Source organism: Chiloscyllium plagiosum, unplaced genomic scaffold (assembly GCF_037043375.1).
Source record: "Chiloscyllium plagiosum isolate Xiang-an unplaced genomic scaffold, Cpla_swu_hap1 HiC_scaffold_18, whole genome shotgun sequence".
NCBI classification, from domain to species: domain Eukaryota; kingdom Metazoa; phylum Chordata; class Chondrichthyes; order Orectolobiformes; family Hemiscylliidae; genus Chiloscyllium; species Chiloscyllium plagiosum.
In genome coordinates this window covers 65,402,132-65,429,203 of record NW_028270156.1, presented here as the reverse complement: position 1 = coordinate 65,429,203, position 27,072 = coordinate 65,402,132, and the positions used below count along the sequence as shown (strand labels likewise).

Genomic DNA, 27,072 nt, shown 5'->3' with positions numbered 1-27,072 from the left:
TTCCCTTAAGAAATAATTCTTTGTAATATACAAGTAACCATCATCATAAGACCATAAGCAGTAGGGACAGGACAAAGCAATTTGGGCTCTCAACCCATATCCAGTGATTTCCCTGCCATTCAAAAATCAATCTCAGCCTTAAATATACACAGGAACTCTGTCCCCACAGTTGTCTGCATCAAGGAGTGTCAAGGACTCTCAACCATCTGCGAGTCTTGAACTGACACCTTTTATTGTGAGCCAAACCCCTTTGGATTCAGACTCTTCCGGGAGGGGAAACATCCTTGCAGCATTTACTCTGTCAAGCCTCTTAAGAATCCTAAATGTTTCAATGACATAACCCTTCATTCTTCCAAACTCCAATGATTGGAACCCACACCTATTCAACCTTTGCTCATAAGACAATCCATCCATACCGGGAATCATTTAGTGAACCCTTCTGTGCACTGTATGCAATTAAATAATATCATTCCCTAAATAAAGGGACCAAAACATCTCACTTTATTCCAAATGTAGTCTCACCAGCAGATTATACAGTTGCAGTAAAACTGCCCTACTCTTAGACTCCAACCCTTTTGAAATAAGGGCCAACGTTCCATTAGCCTTTCTGATTAAGTGCCTTTGTGCTGCAGCTTTCTTCTTTTAAACAGTTCTCTGTTCTGATCACCCTTCCAAAATGAACAACCTGTATTTTTGCCAACTTTCTGTCCACTTCACCTAGCAATATCTCTGCGAATTGTTTGTAACCCTCTCGCAACTTGTCTTTCCAACTATTTTTCGTGCATTTGCTTCCTTCCTCCAAGTCATTAGTATATACAGTCGCAATCTCAGCACTGATTCCTGTGGAACCCCACGGGTTACAGGTTACCTACCTGAAAAATAGCCCATTGTCCCCACTCATTGTTTCCGGCCCATGAGACAATTCTCTATCCATGCCAATATATTACCTTCAACACTATGGGATCTTATCTTGCAATACATTTAATTTCATTAAGATGAGCTATACTTTGAAGTATTCATTTTGCACAAGTCTAGCTTAGCAAACTATGTCAGAAGTCACACCACACCAGGTATAGTCAAACAGGTTTATTTGAAATCACAAGCGTTCAGAGTGCTGCTTCTTCGTCAGATGAAGCAAGAGGTTGAGATTTCAACTAAACTTGTTGGACTATAACCTAGTGTCATGTGACTTCTATCTGTCCACCCCTGTCTAACACTGGCACCTCCACATCTTAGCAAACTATGGCAATAAAATCTGTTTGTAATAATTCACCAGTGGCACACTTACATGCTTTATTTGTGGTTGTGTGTCACAGATTTCAATACAAAGACAGGGGATAATGTAAGCTTTAATAATGCCATTAAAAAGAAAGCAATAAAACATGTAGTTTATTCACTATTTTTATTATTCCTACCTGGTAGTCAGGATAAATGGTATTTGATGTTAATTACTATTGCACATTTCTTTTTTCTGAACACAGTTAAACAATGGTCTGGAATATATAGCAAAAGTGACTATGAGGTTTTCACCGATTGTTATTCAAGTGCAAATCAGAAACCAACCTCCAGATTCACAAATGCATAATTAAACATGGAAATTTGAAACTGCTGTCCAAGTTGCCCTGCTTTTCCGGAAGTTTGTTACCCTGATGCTTCACATAAAAACATGACAGTCATGTCCCATGGGGGCAGCACGATGGCTCAGTGCTGCGCCAGGGACCTGGGTTCAATTCCCGCCTCAGGTGACTGCGTGGAGTTTGCACATTCTCCCCATGTCTATGTGGGTTTCCTCCAGGTGCTCCGGTTTCCTCCCACAATCCAAAGATGTGCAGGTCAGGTGGATTGGTCGTGCTAAATTGCACAGAGTGTTAGGTGCATCAGTCAGGGATAATTATAGGGTGGGCAAATGGGTTTGGGTGGGTTGCTCTTCGGAGGGTCAGTGTGGACTTTTTAGGCTGAAGGGCCTGTTGCCATACTACAGGGAATCTAATCAAAAAATGTGGCCTGAATTTGTGCTCTGAATCCATTAGTCACCTAAACAGGCCAGAAAACAATGTAGATTGTCCAGACCATAAGACATTGGAGCAGAAATTAGGCCATTCAGTCCATTGAGTCTGCTCTGCCATTCTAACATGACTGATAAGTTTCTCAACCTCATTTTTCCACTTTCTCCCTGCAACCCTTGATCCCCTTGACAATCAAGAACTTATCTATCTCAGTCATAAATATACTCAATGACCTGGCCTCCACGGCCTTTTGTGGCAGTGAATTCCATAGATTCACCATTCTCTGGCTGAAGTAGTTTCTCCTTATCTCTGGTCTATAAGGTTTTCCCTTTACTCTCAGGCTGTGTCCTCAGGTCCTAGTCTCTCTCCGTTCAAGTAAAAGGCTAATTTTAACAATCAGGTGAGCCTTCACTGAACTCCAGAGGACAGCTGAGTGTGACTGTCCCTGACAACAAGGTTTCATTTGACCGAATGTGGTATCAAGTAGCCCAAGCAAAATTATAATCAATGGCAAATTAGGGCAAAAACATTTTACTGGCACAAAGATGATGGTTGTGGTTGCTGAAGGCAGTCATCTCAGCCCCAGGAAATCTGGTCAGGCATTCCTCAGGACATTGTCCGAGGGTCAAGATTCTTCAGTTGCTTCATCAGTGACCGTCCATCCAATAGGTCAGATGTGGAGATGTGGACTGATGATTGCACAATGTTCAGCACTATTCACTACTCCTCAGATTCTGAACAATGCATGCCCCGACACAACAAAGTCTGGACAACATCCAGGCCTGCTCACAAGCGGCAAGTAACATTTGCACCACACAAGAGTCAGTTAACGATCATGTTCATCATGAGAGAAGATAACCATCATCCCTTGGCATTGAATGGCATTACCACTATCAACATCTTGGGAGTTACCATTAACCAGACACTGAACTGGACTAGCCACGTAAATACAGTGACTCTAAGAGAAAGTCTGAGACTAGGAATTCTGCAGTGATTAACTCACCTCATAACGCGAGGTACAAATCAGGAATCTGATGGAATACTCCACTTGCCTGGACGAATGCAACTCCAACAAACAAGAAGCTTGACAACCACCAAGACAACCCAGTTGGCTGGCACCACATCCACAAACATTCACCTTCCCTACCACCCAATGATACAAACCAGTGTGAACCACCCATAAATTTGCAAAGGCTCCTTAGTCATCATCTTCTAAAGTCACGACTACTTTCATCCAAACGAACAAGGATAGCTGATACATGAGAACACCAGCATTTGCAAGCACCCCTCCAAGCCACTCACCCTCCTGACTTTGAAATATATTGCCATTCCTTCAGCATCATTGGATCAAAATTTTGGAAACCGCTAACAGAAATGTGAGTGCACCTACATGAAATATAGTGTGCAGTGGTTTAAGAACATAGCTAACTACCAGCTTCTCAAAGGCAACTAGAGATGGGCAATAAATGATTGCCAACCCACATTCCATGAATAAATAGACCAAAAAAAAAACCCTCCCTGAAATTGAAAATTAAAAGTTCACACTTGAGGAATGTCACATTTTTAAAAAAATCCTTTTCTCTCTCCCACGTTTCCATGATTTGTCATGAAGTCAACTATTCTAACCTCCATTTTCTGGGTCATCTTCACTGACCAAGGATTCTTCAATTCTATTCACACAGCATCCAGGTTCCCTGTATAGGATAACACATGTTCTGGATTTCTAATCACTATAATTGACCATCACACAAAAGCCTGTATAAGGCCTAAGCAGCATGAGTAGAAGATATATTCAGTACTTCTCATTCATCACTAATCACAAAAGCCAGAGTAATGTACCTTTGCACGAGCCTACATGGTGTTTAGCTTTTAAGATCTACCTTTTGTTAATCTGGCATTTCTGACGTGGTGTAGTGTGTTTAACATTGAGTCAAATGATATTCATAGTAATATTGAGGAGCAGTACAATTTTTGATGTAATAGTTCCATTGAAAAGGAATTTCAGTTCAACTTACCAAACAGACTTAGGAAGCTGAAAAGCCCGAAACAAACACCATCCAATAGTTACCACTGACAACTTGTAAAGTTGTACAAGCAAAACTAAACAACTCTGCTGCTTTCAGTATCATACAGATACACAATCAAGTTGATATTGATGTGACTAGTTAAAGTTGGTTGATCAGCATTTGCTGCTAATCACTAATTGCCCTCAAGAAGATGGTGGTAACCTATCCCAGTGCATCCTCGAGCTGGGTCTCTGATATAACCACACACCATATTTCCATGTGGTATACAGCTGCAGCAATTCACAAATCCTATTTACCACACACCATGCATGCACAAGGATGGTCAACAATTTTAATTATTTTCTAAGTTTTATTAGTTACTTTGGTACAGGTCTGATGTTTCTGAATGGAGTTTTAATGGGAAGAGGGATTAATTTGGTTTTCTGAAAATTAAAGCCTGTTGACTGGTAGAATATCCTTCCATCTCATTTAATCAACGGCATATCTAGAATGTTATGTGTGGCTAATCTATTAGAAATCAAGACAATTGTATTCTTCAGAGAGAATTTTGAAGAATGATGCTTTGGCATATGATACCAAGTTTCAGTTATCTCAGAGTCACACCGCACAGAAACAGGCCCTTCGGCATAAGTCGTCCATGCTGACCATGTTTCCTAAACTGAACTAGTCCCATGTGTCTGCGTTTGGCCCATATCGCTCTAAATCTTTCCTACTGATGTACTTGTCCAAATGTCTTTTTAATTTTGAAACTGTACCTGTGTCTACCATTTCCCCTGCAGCTCACGCCATATAAGCACAACCCTCTACATGAAAAAGTTGCCCCTCAGGTCCCTTTTAAATCTTTCTCCTCTCACTTTAAACCTATGCCCTCTAGTTTTGGACTCCCCTTCCCTGGGGAAAAGACGTTGGCAATTTACCTTATCAATGCCCCTCTTTTTTTTTAAAGCGATGTCTATAAAGGTCACCCCTCAGCCAGATATGCTCCAGGAAAAAAGTCCCAGCCTATCCAGCCTCTCTTTATCACTCAAACCCTCCAGTCTCAGTAACATCCTTGTAAATCGTTTTTGCGCTCTTTCCAGTTTAATAACATCCTTCCTATAGCAGGGTGACTGGAATTGTCTGCAGTACTCCAAATGTCGCCTTACCAATGCCTTGTACAGGTATAACATGAAGTCCCAACTCCTGTACTCAATGCACCGACTGATGAAGTCAAGTGTACCAGATGCATTCTGCACCACCCTGTCTATCTACGATGCAAATTTCAAAGGAACTATGCATGTCTCCGTTCAACAATACGCCCCTGGGCCCTACTATTAATTGTATAAATCCTGTCTTGTGCTGTCCTACCAAAATTCAACACCTTTCTTTTATCTGAATTAAACTCCATTTGCCATTTCTCAGTCCACAAGATCCCATTGTATTCTGGTGCAACTGGACTCGCTGACTTAATTGATCAAGATCTCTTTGCAATCTTAGGATAACCTTCTTCATTGTTTACTATACCACCAATTTGGAGGTCATCCACAAACTTATTAACCATGCCTCCTACATTCTCATCCAAATCATTCTTATAAATAATGAACAACAGCAGATCCAGCACCAATCTTTGTGGCACAGCCCTCCAGTCTGAACAACAATCATTTACCACTACCCTCTGCCTCCCACCATCAAGGCAACCTTACAATACATTTGAGAAACAATACTTGAAATTCAAAGTAAAGATATATTAACTTAATTAGTATTTTCCACCGACTGATTCTAATGTCTTAACATTTACAATTTTCCCAAATCAACATCTCATCCCCAACAAGAGCAGCGTATGAACACAATGCTCTTTAGACCAATATCAATAATTGCTGAGGTTCGACTATGAGTAGTCTTCTGTTGAGATCCTAGCAGTTGTTTTTGACCAAAGACTTGCAATTACTTAATGTTTAAATTTCATAAAACCTAATTGATAAAGCCACAAACAAATACCCTTAGAAAATAAATGACTAATTTTTGAAGAGTGAACATCTTTCCATGCTGTTCAGATTCGTAACCAATAAGTATCTGTATCTGATTCTTTTCACATATACTAACCTAAAAAAAAATCCTGCCATTCATCCCCTTATCCTCCCAATTTACAATACAAAACTCTACGGAGAGACGTGTAATAATTGGTAAAATAACCATCAACCCATCTTACTCTCCCGAGGCTAGATTTATTCACTTCATAAATAGTTGCGCATTGTGCATTTCAGTCCAGGAATTTTTTGCACATCCCATTACATTAGATAAAAGCCCTTACACCACAATATTAGGACACTTTCTAAATAGACTTGCATTGCTCCTTTCACTTGTGTGTTGGATTTCTGTAAGCACCATGAACTTGCGTAATTCAGAGAAAAATGGAAGACGACCCTTTATAAAGGTTGAAGGGGAGAAAAAAAAAAACCCTTGCCGAAGATTGTCAGCCAAGCAGTATGCTCCCACTTTTGGAAGTCTTGTGCATCTGGAGTGGGCTATAAAGCGATCAACATCCTATTGAACTTTTGTTGGCCCAATCACAGACCAACTCATATGTCCTCTCGCCTCAGGAAAGCCAAGTTCATTGCAGAGTACCTGCTTGCTCCAGTGCCTCAACATTACCATGGACATCAGTTCATGGCTGGATACAGCACCGAAAGTCAGCTGATACCAGATTACCTGCATCCAATTTATCTAAATGTGCCTTAGAAAATATCCAAAGGAGCAACTCCTCAGCAATTGTTCCCTACAAATCTTTTTTTTTCCACCTGAGAATAATGGTTAGAGCTGCATAATCCATCCAAGCGGATATGCTTCACAACACTCTTGGCTAGAGCCTAGTAGATTATGGACAGCCACTGGGAAGCTAGGTTGGAGATAGCAACAGAATTCTTAGCCTCTTACGTGAATAGTTGCAAACCCTCATGCACCCCCCACCCCAATGAGGATTACAACAGGGCAGCAACAAGAGGAAGCACTTTTTTCTCAGGAAGATTGCAGGTTAGGAAGGCGGTGCTGAATTCGATGGATTTGACTGAGACAAGGTGGGGGGAGGAGAAATGAGGAAACTGGTGAAATCCGAGTTCATCCCTTGTGGTTGGAGGGTTCCTAGGCAGAAGATGAGGCGCTCTTCCTCCAACCGTCGTTTTGTTGTGGTCTGGCAATGGAGGAGTCCAAAGACCTGCATATCCTTGGTGGAGTGGGAGGGGGAGTTGAAATGTTGAGCCACAGGGTGGTTGGGTTGGTCGGTCCGGGTGTCCCAGAGGTGTTCTCTGAAACGCTCCGCAAGTAGCCGGCCTGTCTCCCCAATATAGAGGAGGCCACATCGGGTGCAGAGGATGCAACAGATGATGTGTGTGGAGGTGCAGGTGAATCTGTGGCGGATATGGAAGTTTCCTTTGGGGCCTTGGAGGGAGGTGAGGGGGGAGGTGTGGGCGCAAGTCTTGCACCTCCTGCGGTTGCAGGGGAAGGTGCCGGGAGTGGAGGTTGGGTTGGTGGGGGGTGTGGATCTGACGAGGGAGTCACGGAGGGAGTGGTCTTTACGGAATGCTGATAGGGGAGGGGAGGGAAATATATCCTTGGTGGTGGGGTCCGTTTGGAGGTGGCGGAAATGACGGCGGATGATGCGCTATACATGGAGATTGGTGGGGTGGTAGGTGAGGACCAGTGGGGTTCTGTCCTGGTGGCTGTTGGAGGGGCGGGGCTCAAGGGCGGAGGAGCGGGAAGTGGAAGAGATGCGGTGGAGGGCATCGTCGACCACGTCGGGGGGGAAATTGCGGTCCTTGAAGAAGGAGGCCATCTGGGTTGTGCGTTTTTGGAACTGGTCCTCCTGGGAGCAGATGCGGCGGAGTCAAAGGAATTGGGAGAATGGGATGGCGTTTTTACAGGGGGCAGGGTGGGAGGAGGTGTAGTCCAGGTAGCTGTGGGAGTCGGTCGGTTTGTAGTAGATGTCCGTGTTGATACGGTCGCCTGAGAGCCAATCTGCACTTTCACACTGAGGGCTACTATGAAATAAACAAAAGCTCAAGGGATGACTAGGTGGAGAAAAGAACTGTCTGACTTTTTAAAAAATGTATTTGTTCATGGGATGTGGGTTCATTGAACAACTGCAATCCTTAGGGTGCAGGAACAACCAGACTGTTGTTAGGAAGGGAGTTTCAGATTTTGTCCCAATAACTGCAATATAGCTCCAAGTTACGATTGTGTGGAGCTTGGAGGGGACTTGGAGGTGCTGATATTTGCATGCATCTAATGACCCTATCATTCCAAATGTCAGAGGTTACAGTTTGTAAAGTGCAACCTAAGGAGCCTTAATGAGTTGATGCAATGTATTTTATAGATGGTCCACATGGCTGCCACTACGCATTGGTGTGACGGTTGAAGCTGATTGTCAGAATATCAGTCAAATGGGCTACTTTGATTCAAATGGCATTTAGTTTCTTGAATGTTGTTACAGCTGCACAATCCATACAAGTTGAAAGTACTTCACAACACTCTTGAATTGTGTTGAATTGCTGGTGGACAATCACTAGGGAGATATTTACAGAATCCATAGCCTCTAACATGCTCTTAAGAACATAAGAACTAGGAGCAGGAGTTGGCAAATCAGCTCCCTTAGCCTGCTCTCTCATTCAATACGATCGTAGCTGATCTCATCTCAGCCTCACCTCCACTTGGCCGCTCTCCATTACCCTCCCTCACTCCTCAAATTCATTCAATAAACCAGCATCCATTGTACTCAGTGGCAGTGGGTTAGTGAATTCCACAGATTCACAACCATTTGAGAAGTTATTTCTCTTAACTTCTGTTTCAAATCTGCAACCTCTTATTCAGAAACTACATCGCCGACAAGGAAGCATCCTCTTTGCGTCTACTTTGTCAGACCCCTTTAGCATCTTATGTACCTCAAAAATCTCATTAATGCCTTATGCCGCTGCAGAAATACTTCCCTACATTTATAGTCTATTCCTTTAGCAATAAATGCCAAAATTGCATTTTCCTTTGTAATGAAGTTATCGGTTCAGTGGCTCTGGCACAACCCAAACCTAAAGTCATTGGGCAGCTTATTCCTCCAATCATGCAGGATGGGGATATTTGAGGAAAGTCAACCTCTTGTCAGCTGTTTCATTCTCCACCATTCACAGCGGGACAGGACGACAGTGCTTTGGGTTGATCTGCTGGTTGCGGTCTGTTAGTCTTATCTATTGCATGCTGTTTCCACTGTACATGATGCAAGTAGCCCTGTGTTGTAGCTGTACCAGATTGACAGCTTGTTTTTCGGAATACCTGGAACTGTTCGTGGCATGCCCTCCTGCACTTTTCATTGAACTGGGATTGGTCTCCTGGCTCAATGGTAATGGCAGAGTGAGAGATATGCCAAGCCATGATTCTGGTTACAGGCTCTGGTTAAACACAGTTCTATTGGCGATGGTCCACAGCACCACATGATGCCCAGTTTCAAGTTGCTAATATCTGTTTGAAGTCTGTACCGTTTTGCATAATGGAAGATATCCTCAATGTGATGACGGGATTTCATCTCCGCAATAACTGCATAGTGATCACTCCTGCCATGGGCGGATGCTTCTGCAGCGGGTAGATTCGAAAAGACAAAGTCAAGTACACTTTCCCTTCGTTAGTCCCACCTGTTGCAAAACCAATCCAGCATCAATGTTCCAATAGTTGCAAACTTTATTTCCCCCAAAAAAAATCTCAATGGCCTGAATTATTTTAGTTAAAACATGCCAAAGATCTGCTTCCAACATAGAGCAATTCCTTGATTTATTTCTAACAGAAATGCTTCATCTATCAGCAACTGTAGATGGACAAGAATATGCTAATGTGGCTCCCTCCCAATATCTAAAGAGTTGCCAATTCTTTTGAAATTAATACTGCTCTTCTTAATGTACAAAAAGCTTGAAGCAGTCGTTTGCTGCTCAGAAACAACAGGCAAATCATCCCTCCCATATTGCTAATTAGAACAGTGAAATACTAACAAGCAATCCCTACAGGTAGGATGCATTTTCCTAGGAAATTAATACCTTGCAAAATCAGATTACCCTGCATTTCTACATAGCGCCAGCAAGTAGTCAATCATCACGATCAGGTAGCAAAATAACTCTGGCAAAAAAAAGGCAGCCTTCAGTCAGTGGAAAATTGGTTCTTGGAATTTATTTCAATTGAGGGAGAGCCACTGGCAAAAATCAGTGTTAGAAACAAGGTACTTAATGTACCAAAACTAATAAATATCCAGGATGAGTATGAAGACACAGTGGGTTCAGATGACACAATTAGAGCAGAAAATGCATTTCAGGGTAAGTCCTACATGCAGAATTTTGTCAAAGCATTTCAGTCCATTGCCACAGAAAATTATTAATTGGACTTGTGTCTCTGTGCAGCACGAGTCAGTTCTGTTAGATGTAATCAATTTTCAAGTTCAAGTGCTATATAAAGATTAGGGATACAATTTACCAGTGAATATCATTTGGTACATTTTTCAAGCGTTCATTCATTTAAATTCAAACCTACCAAGAATATTCTGTACATACTTGTGCCTCAATATTATCCAGGGCCCCAAACAAACTACTCTTACCCTAGATGTTGGAGATGCTATAAACTATTATTGTTAACCAGCCCAAGCACCAAGAGATAAACCTCCTCACTTCCCTGTTTTTCTAAACAAATTCCCTAAAAATAAACCAGAGAGATTCACAAACAACATATCTCAGGTTGCAAGACTGATGTGTCTGTTACTAATTAATACAGAAAGTTAAATAACAAGATGCTTTTCTATTTTATTTAAACCTAACAATGGTGAAGCATGTTCTCTTTACATGTTCATTATTTAATCAGTTTGCTGTGTTGTCATTCAGCTTAACGGGGATATAAAATTGTTTCCCGCTGAGAATAATTAAAACTTTTTATGAAATGAAAGAAGGACAAGTGATGATTTGCAGCAGTCATTTACATAAAGCAGCTGTTTTTTTTATGATTCCTAATTGAATGGAAGAATTACAGCAGGAACTTAGGAACTAGAATCACAAGAGCATGAGAAACATCAATTATGTCCAAAGGATTTGCGCCCTAAAACATTCTGAAATAAAAAGGGAGATATCACATGCATTGTGCTTAGGGAATTGAGCTTTTAAAATTACCAATTAAATAACATCTGTAATAATTTAGATTTATTTCATTGGCATCTGAAACTATTACACTTTTTAATGATGCAAGCGGACAATTTTTTTTTAATGGATTCATGGGATGATGGCACTGCAGAGTAGACCAATATTTATTGCCCATTCCTAAGAGAGCTGTTAAGTGTCAATCACACTGCATTGGATCTGGAGTCACATGTCGGCCAGACCAGATAAGGATGGCAGTTTCCTTCTCTGAAGGACATTAGTTGAACCAGATAAATTTTGCTGACAATTGGCAATGGATTCACAGTGAGCATTAGACTCACTCATCCCAGATTTTTACTGAATTCAAATTCCACCATCTGCCATGGTGTGATGTGAACCCAGAACATTACCTGGGTCTCTGGATTAACAGTCCAGTGATAATACCACTGGGCCATCACTACCCCCCCAGTTCTCTGACTCGTAAGCTGGCGTTGTTTTCTTCAGTGTGGAGAAGGCTGACGGAGGATCTGATTGATGGTTGCAAAGTTCCGAGAGGCATAGACAGAGTAGATGCGGAAAGACTTAGCAATGGGGAACACAACTTTAAAGCAGAAGATTGAGAGGAGATTTGAGAGAAGATTTGTTTTCACCCACAGAGTTGTAGTTATCTGGAACTCACTGTCTAAAAGGGTAGTAAACGCTAGAATTTTCAGGTCATTTACAACTGATGAGCATTTAAAACTTCATAGCATACAAGGCAGGCTACGTGTTCGAAAGTGCAATTAAAACACATGGATGTTTGATGACTGGTGCACTGGGCTAAAGGACCTCATTCCATGTTGTAAAAGTCCAGGACGTAATGTAAATCAATAATTTTGAATATAAAACTTTTAAGCAGAATTTAAAAAGGATTCCCATTATCAACTATTCTAGCCTAACTTCAAATCTAAAATCTCAGCATCAAGTGGAAAAAAAGACTGAATATTTCAGATGCTTTTCACAAAACAGGACATGTTAGGATGCCACAAAAAGCAACCAACTGGTACAAACAGCTAAATCTTTGCGTGATCCAAGATTCTAAGTCAGTGATCCGTTGGGTGCATCCATTTTGGCTCAGATGGTATCTCTGGGGCAGATGTTTGAAGTTTTGGACTTGAAAGCTAAGATTCCAGTGCAGTACTGATAATGGTGTTAGGCTGTAGCATTTTTCCAATGCAGCTTTTAACCTGTTTGGCATGTAATAAGAACCCAACCTGACAACTTGAAGAATATTGTAGAATATTAAGCAGTGCTCCTGCAGCAAACATGGATAAAATCAAGCAACTGATTTCGATGTTGTTATGCACAAAATGACTGCTAAACTGTTACACAATTACACAATAACAGTCACTGCACTGCCAAGTAAACAATGCACAAAAACGCTTTGAGGAGTTTAGAGATATATGGTGCTAGCCTATGATCCATGACATGTGGAATGGCTAATATATCAATAATAATGAATTTGGCACTAATCCCAAAGAAGGTTGCCCATAAAATACCTGGAGATCGCTGTGCAAGGGATTTCCCCCTTTCTGATGTCAGCTTGAATCTGGTGTCAATATCATGGGGTCATCCAGCAAAAGCAATGCTGTCAGAAGGGTTAGTAATGAATCAGACTGAACTATTCTCACTGATAGCAAACCAGGAAATAAAACGCACTTTTAATGTTACATTTTTACACATAGTGAAATAAATTACTGAGAAAAGGGATTAAGCTAGTAACTAAAATAGTAAATAATTTTTAAAGAAAAATATACAAATAATGACACTTTCAATTCATACTGTAAAAATTCCACATTCTACAAATATGAAATTATTTTATCAAGAACCAATTAAGAACTATTAAAAGCCCAGCTACACCACATTCAACAAAATGCAGTTCTTTTACAAAAAAACTAATAGCCAAAAAGTTGAAGTCCCACTATTTCTAATGAATTATCTTCTGGGGAAACTCAACAATGTTTTTGAAGAAGCACAGATTCACTGATATGAATTTCTGAATGCTGGGACTAAACTGCACAAATCTGAACTCCAGACATTGCAGTCAGTTTCTGGTGGGTAAAGATAAAAAATGCTGACAGCTTTGCTGCCATACGACGGTAACTTGCAGGTCAATGATTTACAAAAAGTTGTCAATTAGCTGCAAAGTTCCATGGTCACGACAGGTTTAAAATAAAAGGCTGATGCATGTTGAATTACATAGTCATGCACTAATATAGATGGCATCCTATTAGCAGCACTAAAAATGATTTTCAATACAGCTAAGGAACCTCAGTGTCCATATAAGCTAACAGATCATCTGGATTCTTTCAGTTTAAGTATTGAGACATTAAACATAAAAGCTAAGATATCAGTCTCAAACTTCATAATTCACTTGTTAGCCCCTCAGATGGAATGTTGAGAACAATTCTGGGCACTACATCATAAAACCATAAGTAGTAGGCCCCTTGAGACTGCTCCACCATTCAGTGAGCTCATGGCTGATCAACATTCCTCACATCTACTTTCCTGTGCTGTCCATATAACCTTCAACTCCCTCACTGATCAAGAATCTAAGTCTTAGAAATACTTAAAAACACTGCCTCCATAGCTTTGTGGCAAGAAGTTCCAAAGACTGTCAACCCTGAGAGAAGAAATTCCTCCTCATCTCAATCTTAAATTGGAGTCCCTTTATCAGGGAAGCAAAGATGCAGAGAAGATTTCCCAGGATCTTAATAGAGACAAGGACGTGATTGTCTCTATTCTGTTGTGGGCAAAATCTTAGAGAGAATTGTAAGGGATAGGATTTATGAACATCTGGTTAGGAATAATGTGATCAAGGATAGTCAGTATGGTTTTGTGAAGGGCAGGTCGTGCCCTACAAACCTTATTGAATTCTTTGAGAAGGTGACTAAGGAGGTGGACGAGGGGAAAGCGGTAGATGTGGTGTATATGGATTTTAGTAAGGCATTTGATAAGGTTCCCCATGGTAGACTACTGCAAAAAATACGGAGGTATGGCATTGAGGGTGAGTTGGAGGTTTGGATTAGGAGTTGGCTGGCTGGAAGAAGACAGAGGGTAGTAGTCGATGGCAAAGGTTAATCTCGGAGTGCCGTCCTAGCGGTGTTCCGCAAGGATCTGTTTTGGGACCATTGTCATTTTTATAAATGACCTGGAAGAGGGGTTAGAAGGTTGGGTGAGCAAGTTTGCGGATGATACGAAAGTCGGAGGAGTTGTAGACAGTGAGGAAGGATGTGGCAGGTTACAGCGGGATATAGTTAAGCGGCAGAACTGGGCAGAAAGGTGGCAAATGGAGTTCAATGTAGGTAAGTGTGAGGTGATTCACTTTGGTAAGAGTAACAAAAAGATGGGGTACTGGGCTAATGGTCGGATACTTGGTAGTGTGGATGAGCAGAGGGATCTTGGTGTCCATGTACACAGATCTTTGAAAGTTGCCACCCAGGTAAATAGTGCGGTGAAGAAGGCATATGGCGTACTGGCTTTTATTGGTAGAGAAATTGAGTTCCGGAGTACTGAGGTCATGTTGCAGTTGTATAAGACTCTGATGCGGCCGCATCTGGAGTATTGTGTGCAGTTTTGGTCGCCATACTATAGGAAGGATGTGGAGGCACTGGAACGGGTGCAGAGGAGGTTTACCAGGATGTTGCCTGGTATGGTACTAAGACCGTATGAGGAAAGGCTGAGGCACTTGGGGTTGCTTTCATTGGAGAAAAGAAGGTTTAGGGGTGACTTGATAGAGGTGTACAAGATGATTAGGGGTTTAGATAGGGTCGACAGTGAGAATCTTTTTCCACGTATGGAGTCAGCTATTACAAGGGGGCATAGCTTTAAATTAAGGGGGGGTAGGTATAGGACAGATGTTAGGGGTAGGTTCTTTACTCAGCGAGTCGTGAGTTCATGGAATGCCCTGCCAGTAGCAGTGGTGGACTCTCCCTCATTATGGGCATTTAAGCGGGCATTGGATAGGCATATGGAGGATAGTGGGCTAGTGCAGGTTAGGTGGGCTTGGATCGGCGCAACATCAAGGGCCGAAGGGCCTGTACTGCGCTGTATTCTTCTATATTCTATATAAAAGACAACCCTCTCTGCTTCAATGAGAATAAAGAGGTTTTTCAAAATTCTGAAATGTTTTGATAAAGAGTAAAGCCAGCCCTTTTAATTAATGAAGTCATAATCAAAGATCATCAAAGTAAAATCATTAGAAATAAATCAACACAGGGCATCGACACTTTTATTCTACTGAGAGTTGTTAGGATATGAAACAGGACCAAAAAAAAGACGATGGAAACTGATTTGCTACATAAATTTTGGAAGGTATTAGAATGGCTCTTTGAGATGACAAATTTATATGGTTATGAACTAAAAGCAGAGCTTGGGACTAAGCACAACCATGCTTTCAAAGAGCCCAGCACACGCACAAAGACTCAAACTGCCTTTCTCGGTGCTCAAAGTCTCTATGGTTGAGCAATCAGTAACTTTCATTAGGTTATACTGGACTTTCTTCCCCCAAAGCAAAATGTCTGAAATCAAACATACAAGCACAGAAGATATTTGGATTTCACATTTACATCAAGCCCAAATTGAGCTCCACACTCTTTTATGCTAATTTTTTAAAAAGCAATGTGTTCAAAACTGGCTAAGCCCACGAATCTGATCAAACCCAGACCAAATGAATTGCCATTATGCCAATTTTTCAGCCTACAAGCAAGTTCTTCAAATCAAGTTGATTCTTTCAGGCACATGAATATTTAAACGCTGGATTGCTTTGGTTCACTCAGAAAATGACTACTGTACATCCATACAATGAGAAAACAACTCCGGTAATTTTTTTTAAAAAGCCATCATCAGTTATTTAAAATCAGATTGATTAAAGACTGATTATTTTGGGATTAGTCCACTTCCAGTTGTATTAATCAAACAGCATTGTTACCATGCATATCAACAAACAATTTGTAAATTAATGTTTTAAAACGTTACCCAATTTATTTGGTCCCTGACAAATTTTACATCTAGTAATACTCATATGGGTCCAAGTGAGAGAAAAACACAAGAACAATATATAAGTTGGAGTTAGGCTGTTTAGTTACTCAAGGCTGCTCCACCACCTGACCATTGTCTTAATGCCAATCTCCTGTCTGCCCCACAATACTGGAAGAACATAAAACAAAACACTTCCCAAAATTAACACAATGTGTGCTTGGATCATGTATTGTTAGTTTTTAAAAACATTTTCAAAAGTAAAATGCCTGAAATCAAACTTGCAAGCACAAAAGATCTCGGGACTTCTCATTTACATCAAGCCCAACTTGAGCTCCACACTCTTTTACGCTAGTTTTTTTTAAAAAAGTGTGTTCAAAACTGGCTAAGCCCACGAAACTGATCACACCCAGACCAAATGATTCGTCATCGTACCAATGTTTCAGCCTATAAGCAAATCCCTCAAGTCAAGTTAAATGATTTAGGCACATGAATGCTATAGATACACTGCAGAACTTCTATTGCAGTAAATGCAGATCTTCCTTTTCCCAGGGAAAATATCACATACCAAAAGCTATAAGTAATGCTAGCAAGCGAAGTAACAGGTGCCAAAATCATAATCCTTGAAACCACAGGCCACCAACTGTTGGAACTGTTGGCATTCTAGCCCATGATTCAAAGTAAGCAGGGTATCATTAATAATTCAGAACAAGGGTTGTGTAAGATCCACATTTTAGCCAAGATTTATAATTATAACGTGGCCAAGGAACATCAAATTTTTAACAGTGATTGCATGAGGTAACACAAATAAAGGTGAATTGCAAATCAAAGATTCAAAATGAGACGTCGTTCTAAACTAGAATTAAAAAGCACAAGAACGTGCAGTTTCTGATATTTCAAACTTCCATGATTACAGTCATGTTTCTAAAACTGCAGAACAATGCACTTTGCTCAAATACATCATAAAAATATTTTCACAAATGTAGTAGATACATGTGAGGTAGGTAAGAGAGGAGACAGTGCATCGAATCATAGTCACAGAGCTAACAGATTATTGCCCCAGAACACCACACACATAAGTCTATAATTATGCAAAAATTACAAGGAACTAGCTTAGCGCTGATACAATATTAGTCATAAGAATTTACCAAACCCTAATAACGATGGAACATTGAAGAACTTTGGGTTTAATAAGACGATGAGTCTTCACAAGATTATTACGTACTTTTATTATCCTATTTAACAGACCTTGCCATCTGTTCTCAGAGGAGTTTCAAGGCGGTGCAAAATGTCTTCTTAATTCTGATGACGAATGGCATTCCAAAGAGCAAATGAGAGGGCAGGTGGTGGAGGGGGGAAACAGAGGAGGAGGAGGGCAATGGAAGTAGCAGGTGAGAGTGAAGGAGGTAGCAAAGGAAAGAAGAAAGAGGATGAAGAGGAGGGAGGGATATATGAATGAGCAGAGGACAAGTAAGAAATAGGAGACGGGAAATAGAGTTAACACAAGCATAAGATTTCACCTATTACAGTGGAAGATTTAAGTGGTCAGATGTTTAACGGTCATAGTAGCCATGTCCATCAAATATAAATTCAATCTATACTTACTCAAAATCATCAAAATCCATATCTGCACCATCAATGGGCTGGGCAGGGCTGCTTGCTGAATTTTCCAAACTAGCTCGCATTCGATTTGGCTGATATCGCATTGAGCGCTGTCGAATACTGTCCCTTCGAGAGAGGTACTGGATGATCCGATGGGCGTAATAGGCGGGGGATAACCTGAAAAGACATGAGTGTAAGATTTTAATTACATCATCCTGTTGATACATGTACAATTAATAACTTATCAATTCAATATAAAATCTAAATTTACAAAAAACTAGAAATGAAGATAGGAGACAGCATGCAATTCAAGGACAGAAGCACAATGACTTAGTGGCAGTATAGAATCACAATATGAATATTAAGCAACCAGAATAAAGAGATGTTATTGTGATTGCAATAAAGACCAACATACCAATTGCCTTCTGAATTGCTTGCGGCACCTGTATACTAGCTTTCAGTTATTTATGAACACCACCTCACTGTTTACGTTTGCACCTGGTAAAATTAGCAAAACTAGATACATTACACTCAGACCCTCCAACCAACTTGATCATACAAGTGCAGATAACTGAGTATAGATCTTTGCTGCATCCCAATAGTCAGACATCCAATTTTAAGTCTAATTTACTCAAACATTCTTCAGGTTGTTAACACCTAATTAATGCTAATACCTGTATATCATCTCCACTTCACTGTGACTAATCATGGTTAAAAGCAAGGGCAGTCACTTCCATCTCATTTTTTGGAAGTCAGCTATTTTATCCATTTTTGGACTAATGTTGTCATGACATCTAGAACTATGCATCAGTGAGGTTATCAGCGGATAATATGACAGCACATACAATGACAACTTTCATTACTCATCTGTTGATTTATGCAATGCACTGCTTCAATCCTTCAGGACGTATGCAGTCCCATCATGTGGCCTCATGAGCTTGGCACTTTGTTTTTAGGCACAGCTAGAGCTGCTCCTGGCCTCCTCTCCTGCATTCCTTACTAAATCAAATTTTTCTAGTTTAACGATAATTGTAAATTGAGAGATGTTCTAGAAGATAACATTGAAGGTTGTAGTGGAATACATTTCTGCTACAGTTTATGGTTAAAGCATTATGAATATCTTGTCTGGTGCTGCTAGATCTGTTTTGAATCTATCCCATTTGTAATAATCGCTGTGTTGTACCACACGATTAACCTTAATGTGAAGACATCCTATCAAGAATGTCACTGTTAGAAACAGCTTTGACAGGCTGCTTTTTCAGAACAAGGTCAAGTAAATTTTTCCTCTACCAATGAGCCAAAGGAGAAAATTACTGAAGGGGGGTTACTTTCAAACAAATGGGAGTAGCTTATATTTGTCATTTGGCACAATCAGCAGAATATTAAAAACCACACTGTTGCACACTGGCAGTAAACAGCACTTATTACACTGGTACTCCTTTCTAAATTAGAGAAACATATCTGGATGCTTCATTGAAAATTCCATCACCATCAGTTCAATTTCTTAATTTAAATCAATGTTGCTGTGTTCATGGCATTTCTTCCATGAAGCACATACAGTTCTTTTTTTATTCATCTGGGTATAACTGCAAAGAGTTACTTATCAGGTTAAGGTTATATCTCTAAATTTTGTATTCTTCTGGACTGTGCCAATTCATTAGTATAGCATTTTCAAACGCCAGCTGGATTATTTAAAATACTTTTAAATCAGTTATGTGACAGGCCTGAAGAATTGAAATGCAAAGAAAATCTCATAATTAGATCAGAGTCCATCAGCAGTGTACATTTTCAAGGAAAGTTTCATTTACAGCCAGTAAAACAGGATTCTAGACATTAAAGCCAGCTAAATTAGAAGGCTTCTCACATCATTTTGAGAGAGCAAGAGTCAACCTAATTGTACAGCAAATCATATTGAGAAAATGAACAATCTAATTCCATTTTTTATAAAATATAAACTTAATTCTATTCAAATTAGTTACTGGTGTATTGTACAATTACCTGTAAGGCAAAATGTGATGCCAGAATTTGCTAAATTAATTCAAGTATTGGAGCTAATTTTACACTAAGCCAAGCAACATACATTTAAAAATTGTAAGCTAATAAGATGTGATCTGTACAGCTACACTGCAATACATTTGCCTGGATAAGTGCAGTTCCAGTATCACTCAAATAGATTGACATCATCCAAAACAAAGCAGCTGTTTGACTGACACCTTATACACCACCTTCAGCATTGAACACAGTAAGCAATGTAGGCACTAACAACAAGATGCATTCACCAAGGCTCTTCCAAGAGCATCTTCCAAACCCAAAGTCTCCACTACCTAGAAGGACAAGGACAGGAGATGTAGGGGAACACCATCACCTACACATTCCCCTCCAAGCCTCAAATCACAACTTTAAACTAAATTATTTTCCCACTACCATTGGGCCAAATATCCTGGAATTCCCTTACTAACAGCTGCGTGCATGCCTCTGCAGCAAAGACTACTGCAGTTGAAGAAGGCAGCTCTCCACCATCTTCTCCAGGACAATGAGGTATGGGCAATTAGCTGCTAAACAGTATTTTTTTTTCAAAAAAACTCATTGAATGCCTCCAAATTATAATGCACAGAAAACTATGTTACAGCAGCCTCCTATATAGCCATTTTGAAAGTATCCCAGTGAATTGAATCAGTCACTTTCTTGACCAGCAGTTTAGTGAAATGAACTCCAATATCTTTTGGATTAATCATTAGATCATGTAAATCCTTGTAAAGGCCAGCATGTAATATAGTACTGTTCCTACAGAATTATTTGTCGTATTCCATGTCCTCAATAACTTTAGACTGTATTTGGCAACACAGATTGTGACTAAGAGCGTGCAAAATGATGAGGCTTACAATGGCAGAACAAGTTATCTTTCTCAACTGCTACAAGCACAAAGCATTTAAAATTCAAGCTTCTGATCACATTTTTTTTAAAAAACAAGATCCAAGAATAGGTGGGGCAGAAATAGATATATGTGCTTCAGTTTAGGAACACAAAAACTGAATGATTTCAATGGAAAAATGAGATCCAGTTTAATGGAAGAATTTAAACACATGCTAGTTGTTTTTCTGTAGAAAATAAAGCAAAACAGTCAGCACAGACTCCCTGTATCGTTGATGAAAAATAAACAAACATCTTAAAATTACTGACTTGGAGAAAAGTGTTTGCAAACATTTTTATTCACTCGTGACTCATTGGCATTGCTGGCTGGCTAGCATTTATTGTCTGTTGCTAGTTGCCCTTGAGAAAGTGGTGCTGAGCTGCCATCTTGAACTGCTGCAGTCAATGTACAGTAGGTTGCCCCACAATGTCCTTAGGGAGGGAGTTTCAGGATTTTGATCCAGTGAAACTGAAAGACTGGGGATATATTTCCAAGTCAGGATGGTGAGTGGCTTGGAAGCGAACTTGCAGGTGGTGGTGTTCCCATACATCTGTGCTCTTGGCCAACGAGATGGTAGCAGTAATGAATTTCGAAGAGGTTATCTAATGATCTCAGGTGAATTTCTGCAGTGCATCTTGTAGATGGTACATGCTGCTGTTCTGGTAGCCATTATGTTTAAGTGGCAAACCCAGTTGAATTTCTGGTCAATGGTAACCCCAAGGATGTTGTTAAAGTGGATTTCAGTGATGATTAACACAATTAACTGTCTCTTACTGGAGATACAGTCATTGCCTGGCATATGTGTAGCACAAATGATACTTGCTACTGGTCACCCCAAGCCCGGGTATCATCAAGAACTTGTTGCATTTGAACATGAACTGCTTAAGTATCTAAGGAGTTATGAATATTGCTGAACATTGTGCAATGATCAGTGCCATCCGTACTTCTGACTTTATGATGGAGTGAAGGTCATTGATGAAGCAGCTGAAAATGGTTGGGCCTAGAACACTACCCTGAGGAACTCCTGCGGAGATGTCCTGGAGCTGAGATGACTGACCTCAACAACCACAACTGCCACCCTTTGTGTCAGGTATGACTGCAACCAGTGGAGAGTTTGCCCCCAATACCTATTGATTCCAAAGTATACTTAATAGTGAAGGAACAGAGACAACAACAAACTTTGATGCAGAAGATATGGAGGACAATATGTGCGAGAGAGAGAGAGAGAGAGAGAGAGAAAAACAGTTTGACAATGAAATCGCTGATGTTTCATGAAAAGATAAGTCCACATTTCCTCCTTGAAGCCATTAAATGCTTCAATTTGGCTATTTCACTGCAGTAATTTATATTTTTCCAGTCAACAGTGGAGCAACAATGGAATATCCAACAGAAATATTGCACCCCCTTAGCTTACAAGGCAAGGCAATCTCTAGACATGAAGCAATTATGGCTGCACCAAGCAGGATAAGTATCCAATTACATTAAAGCATTCTAACAGACAGCAGAGCAGGATATAAAATAAAATGTCACGTACCAAAATGAATGATTACGATTGGATTCAGTAGAAGCTAAAATAAACTTTCAGACATAATGGAGAAATCTGACATTTCGTAAATAGTTAACTAGCTTCTCAGGGGTTGGGGTCAGGGCAATGAGTATCTTCAGCAGCATTAAAAATTTAATTACATTTCATTCAAAAAGTTTCAGCTTTTCCTAAGGTTTTTAGTTCCAAGTTTTAGATGGAATAAACAACAATTTAAACTCACGCACAATGATTTTCCATTGATTGCATACCCAAATACTCCAGAACAGCAAATTCGGTAATATCAATATGGTATTTCCAATAATAACTCACTTGCGGCATTAAAAGGCTGAATGAACCAATTAAGTCAGAAAGTAGATTATGAAATGACGATTCTCAGCTTCCTGTCACCATTTTTGAAACAAAGATTAAAGATTGTCCAATTTGCTTAGGGCCATTGAAAGGAAAAAAAAAAATCTGATGGAAAAAAACATATCTGTTAGAGATGATAACCTAAAAAGCAGGAGACTGAAAATGTTCACTTACTTCTGTTAAACGACTACAGATTTGGTCAGTATATACAAATCGAGAAAGACACACACCAGCATTGAGATTTGTTGTCACGTTCATTCATCAGTACCTCAAAGCTCCAGAAACCAATGTGGACCAATGATTTGGATATCTGAACTATCAAATTTATTAATGAATTCATTGTGGAAACACGATTTGGTATCTGAGTAAGAGGTTATCATAATTTAATTTGACAAATCATCTTAATTTTCTATTGAGCGCTTTTCTTCAGGTTAAAAGAATTGCACAGAACACTAACCTTGCCTATTAAGGTTACACATGCAAAATACGTTTTCTATTCCCCTGCACAATGACTTTAAGGTAGTCTTCTTAAATTGTAAACCTTTGCAATCGTATCGGAATAATGGATAGGCTGTGATAGTTGTACTGTTATTAGTGTTGTGCTGAGTTCAATATTGGATTATTTTATTTTATTCCGCTAGCCTGTTCAGCCTTGCAAAGACATCAGCGCTAATTTGCAAAGTACCTCCATAATGTCCCTTAATATCATGGCTAATGAAAATATATTCACCTCAGATTTGCAACAAATAATCGACCTAGTATCAATTGCCATTTGCTGAAGAGAATTCCAAGTCTCCACAGATCTGTCTGTGTTTCCTAATTTCACTCCTTAAATTTCTAGCTCTAATCTTTGGAATACCGCCTCCTAATCCTAGCCTCCTGGTCAGAAATAATTTCCCTCTATTCACCCAATTACTTTTCTTAATATCTTGAAAATGTTGACGTAATCACCCCTTATCCTCCCAAATTCCAAACTTATTCTCTCTCTTTGTAATTTACTTCTTGGAATCCAAACCTGATTCTGCTAAATCTGTGTAGTATATTCTCCAAGGTCCACATATCCTTCCCAAAGATGCATTGCCTAGAACTGCTCAGAGTGATCCAGATGTGGTCTAACCCAGGGTTTTGTATAACTAACATATAACTGTAATTCTATTCCTTTCTGTCTGGAGGAATGGAGAACAAAGGTCAGAATTCCATTAGCTTTCTCCTTCATTACTTTCTGTGCCTCTTCAAAATATCTTAATGATAAGTAGACCCCTGCGAGACTTTGGGTTTCTGTTTAGAAAGTAGCCTGTTCCATTTTGTTTAGGTCCACAGTGAGTGACCTTGCACTTGTTCATTTCCACAGGGATGGCAAATTACTTAATCAATATCTCTTTGTAATGTTATACAGCTATTTACACTGCTTATGCTGCTTACTTTTGACTCAAGAAAGTGAGAGGATGGGCCAGAAAGTCATAAATAAATAGCTCATTAGATAATTCAGGGCCTGGAACAGATTCTTAGAGGTCAACAAGTCAATACCTGCCCATTATCCTTACGCTGCCTTGTGCCATCCAGCCAAACCTCTAACCCAATCACTAACTTCAATTCAATGAGCTTCAAATTTAGCTACCAGCTTATGAGGGACTTTATCAAATGCATTCTAGAAGTTGACACAAACAGCATCCATTGACATTTCATTATCCAGTACTTAGTCACCTCTTCAAAAATTCCATCAAAATTGTCAGGTATGATCTATCTCTGATCAGCTGGACATTTAAGCTCAGTAACTCAGTCTTTCCAAATAGACACATCAATTGTATAGATTTTTACCCCCAATCAAGGGTATTCTGGAGAATTTCCTCATCTACAATAAACTCCTGCCCCTGCTGACTGAGCTAAGGTGAGGAAATAGACATCTGCTAAATTTGAGAAACACATCTTCCCAAAAAAAGAATTCAAAATTGTATCATTCAGCGATACTGGGATGTAAAAACGTCATGCTGCTGCACTAGTATGTTTTAGATCAAAAACATTCACATTATTAAACAGGAATTATAGGACAATAAACCCTGTAGTCTCCCTATGGTATGAATCCTCTAATGAGTTGACTCCTCTTTCAGTGTTGCCTTAAAAGAAAAAAGAAAAATTAAGAAAATAAATTTTAAACCATATTTCTGCTTGTGTTTCACTGAAATATTTTATGGGTACAAACTGTTCTGCCTGAATATTATTTGTAAAAGGGACAGGAAGTCACTTTAAAACAAAAATTTTGTATGTAAAATTTAATTCATCTCAAACATATCAGTGGCTAGAACGACCTGTCGGAGCATATTACTGCAGATGCTGGAATCTGTACTGAAAACAACAAATGCTGGAGATAACAGCGGGTCAAATAGCATCCATAGAGAGAGTAAGCCAACGTTTCAAGTCTAGATGAATCTTTATCAGAGCTTTAATGAAGAGTCATCTAGACTAAAACATTACCTTGCTCTCTACCTGTGGATGCTTTCTGACCTGCGTTGATCTCCAGCATTTGCTGTTTTCACCTAAGAGCTGGATTGAGAACCAACTAATCAGTTTTTGCCCAATTCAAATTTGGGTAGGAATGATGGCATTTAAACTACATTTATACAAGTTTAATATCCATAAAAGACATTTTGTTTTCACAAAGAGGAAACTTTCCTGTCATGTAATCAGATGATGGGACCTGAACAAACTTCAAAATTAGGCAGAATGAGACTCCACCCTTCTGAGGAGACCGTCCAATTTGTTCTGCTGTCAAGCTCAACTTCTGGGTAGCTTGAGCATACGATCAAAGCATCAGTGTGAAAAGATACTTCTGACTGATGCTGGTATATGCCACATAAAACAGATTCACTCTCATGTACTGTACCAATTGAAACCCACATTCCCCTAACTGATATTTAAGTACAAACTTCCGGATGAGTCCTAAAACTGGACAATCCAGTTTGTAATCAGATGGATTGTTAAAGATTCCGTTCCTTTTACTATTCCAAAAGAATGGGTCAAAAGTCTTAAACTATGAATCAGCAATCAATTGAGAATAGACAATCTCAGTGTTGATCATTCAGCAAGGCCTTAACTCCTGCTAGGCATTCTAATCAACTTTGTTTATACCAGATACAATTTCTTCAGAAATCTTAAAAAATCTAATTTTAAACTATTATTATCATTTAATTGAAGTTTAAATCATGAATCTTTGCTTTATCATAAGGCCAAAAGTGAGGATGTTCACCAATGATTGCATGATGTTAAACACCATTTCCAACTCCTCAGATGCTGAAGCAGTCCATGCTCAAAAACAACACGGTCTGGACCAGGCTTAGTCTTACAGATGGCAAGTAACATTTGTGTTTCATAAAAGCCAGGCACTGACCACCTCCAGTAAGAGACAATTTAACCACCAGTCCTTGCCATTCAATGATGTTACTATCACTGAATTTCCCACTATCAATGCCCTGGCTGTCACTATTGCCTGGATGGGTTTAGCTCTAACATTGTTCAAGAAGCTAACTGTCTACAAGATGCACAGCAGAAATTCAAAGATCCTTAGATAGCACCTTCCAAACCCACAAACTCTTTAATCTAGAAGGACCAGGGCAGCAAATACATAGGAACACCAGACCAACACACCTCTAAGTTCCCCTTCAAGCTACTCACCATTCTAACTTGGATATATGCTGCCGTTTCTTCAGTGTCACTGGGTGAAAATCATGGAACTCCTCTAATAGTATTGTGGGTCTATCAACAAACATGGAGCGCTCAAGAAGCAGCTCACCATCACATTCTCAAGGACAGCTAAGGACAGGCAATAAATGCTGACCAGCCAGTGATGCTCCATCCCACAAGAGAATTTAAAAATATGTATGAAAGCAATATTTGTTGTTGTAAATTGGTCTTCATTGAGGTTTCAGTTTTAAAACCTTATGAAATTCGAATAACCAATAATAGGACAATGAAGGAAATTTGCTAATCAAATGCTACTAAATAATGCACAAAATTATCAATAAAAACAAATTAAATTTGAAGAAAATTTGTGTCTCATGACTATGGTATAAGGAACAAAAAGAGCAGAAATAAATCTTTTATAATAAATACCAACTTAAACAAATTCAAACAGAACCTGTATCTACCAAACTTTCAAACAAAATTATGCTTTTTCACCATTGACAGTCACTACTCCTGAAGCTTAACTTCTTTTTCTTCATGAGAAAATAGATGTTCTTGTCATGCATCACTCTATATCTATCTGCCTGCTCAGTTGCAATGATTGGTGGTAAAAGGATGACAACTCAATCTCTTCTTACAAATTGGAGTCGTTCACCAATGTACAGGGGGGTACCTGACAGAGGTGTCCAAGATTGTGAACAGCATGGACAGGGTTAGTAGGAAGCAGCTGTTCCCTTCAGTTGAAGAGTCAATAAAAGGGGGCATAATTTTAAAGTGAAAGGCAGAACATTTAGAAGGAATTTGCAGAAAA

The 27,072-nt window shown here is 39.6% G+C and overlaps 1 protein-coding gene across 5 annotated transcripts in view; it reads right to left on the bottom strand.

The window, feature by feature from the left end:
- The window catches only part of ambra1a (autophagy and beclin 1 regulator 1a), a 390,498-nt gene that overhangs the window by 257,156 nt on the left and 106,270 nt on the right, over positions 1-27,072 (bottom strand). For all 5 annotated transcript variants that reach the window (XM_043706209.2, XM_087996752.1, XM_043706210.2 and 2 more), the window contains exon 9: positions 17,782-17,955. In XM_043706209.2, coding sequence (XP_043562144.1) covers positions 17,782-17,955 — 174 coding nt within the window. The remainder of the gene's footprint in view (positions 1-17,781; positions 17,956-27,072) is intronic.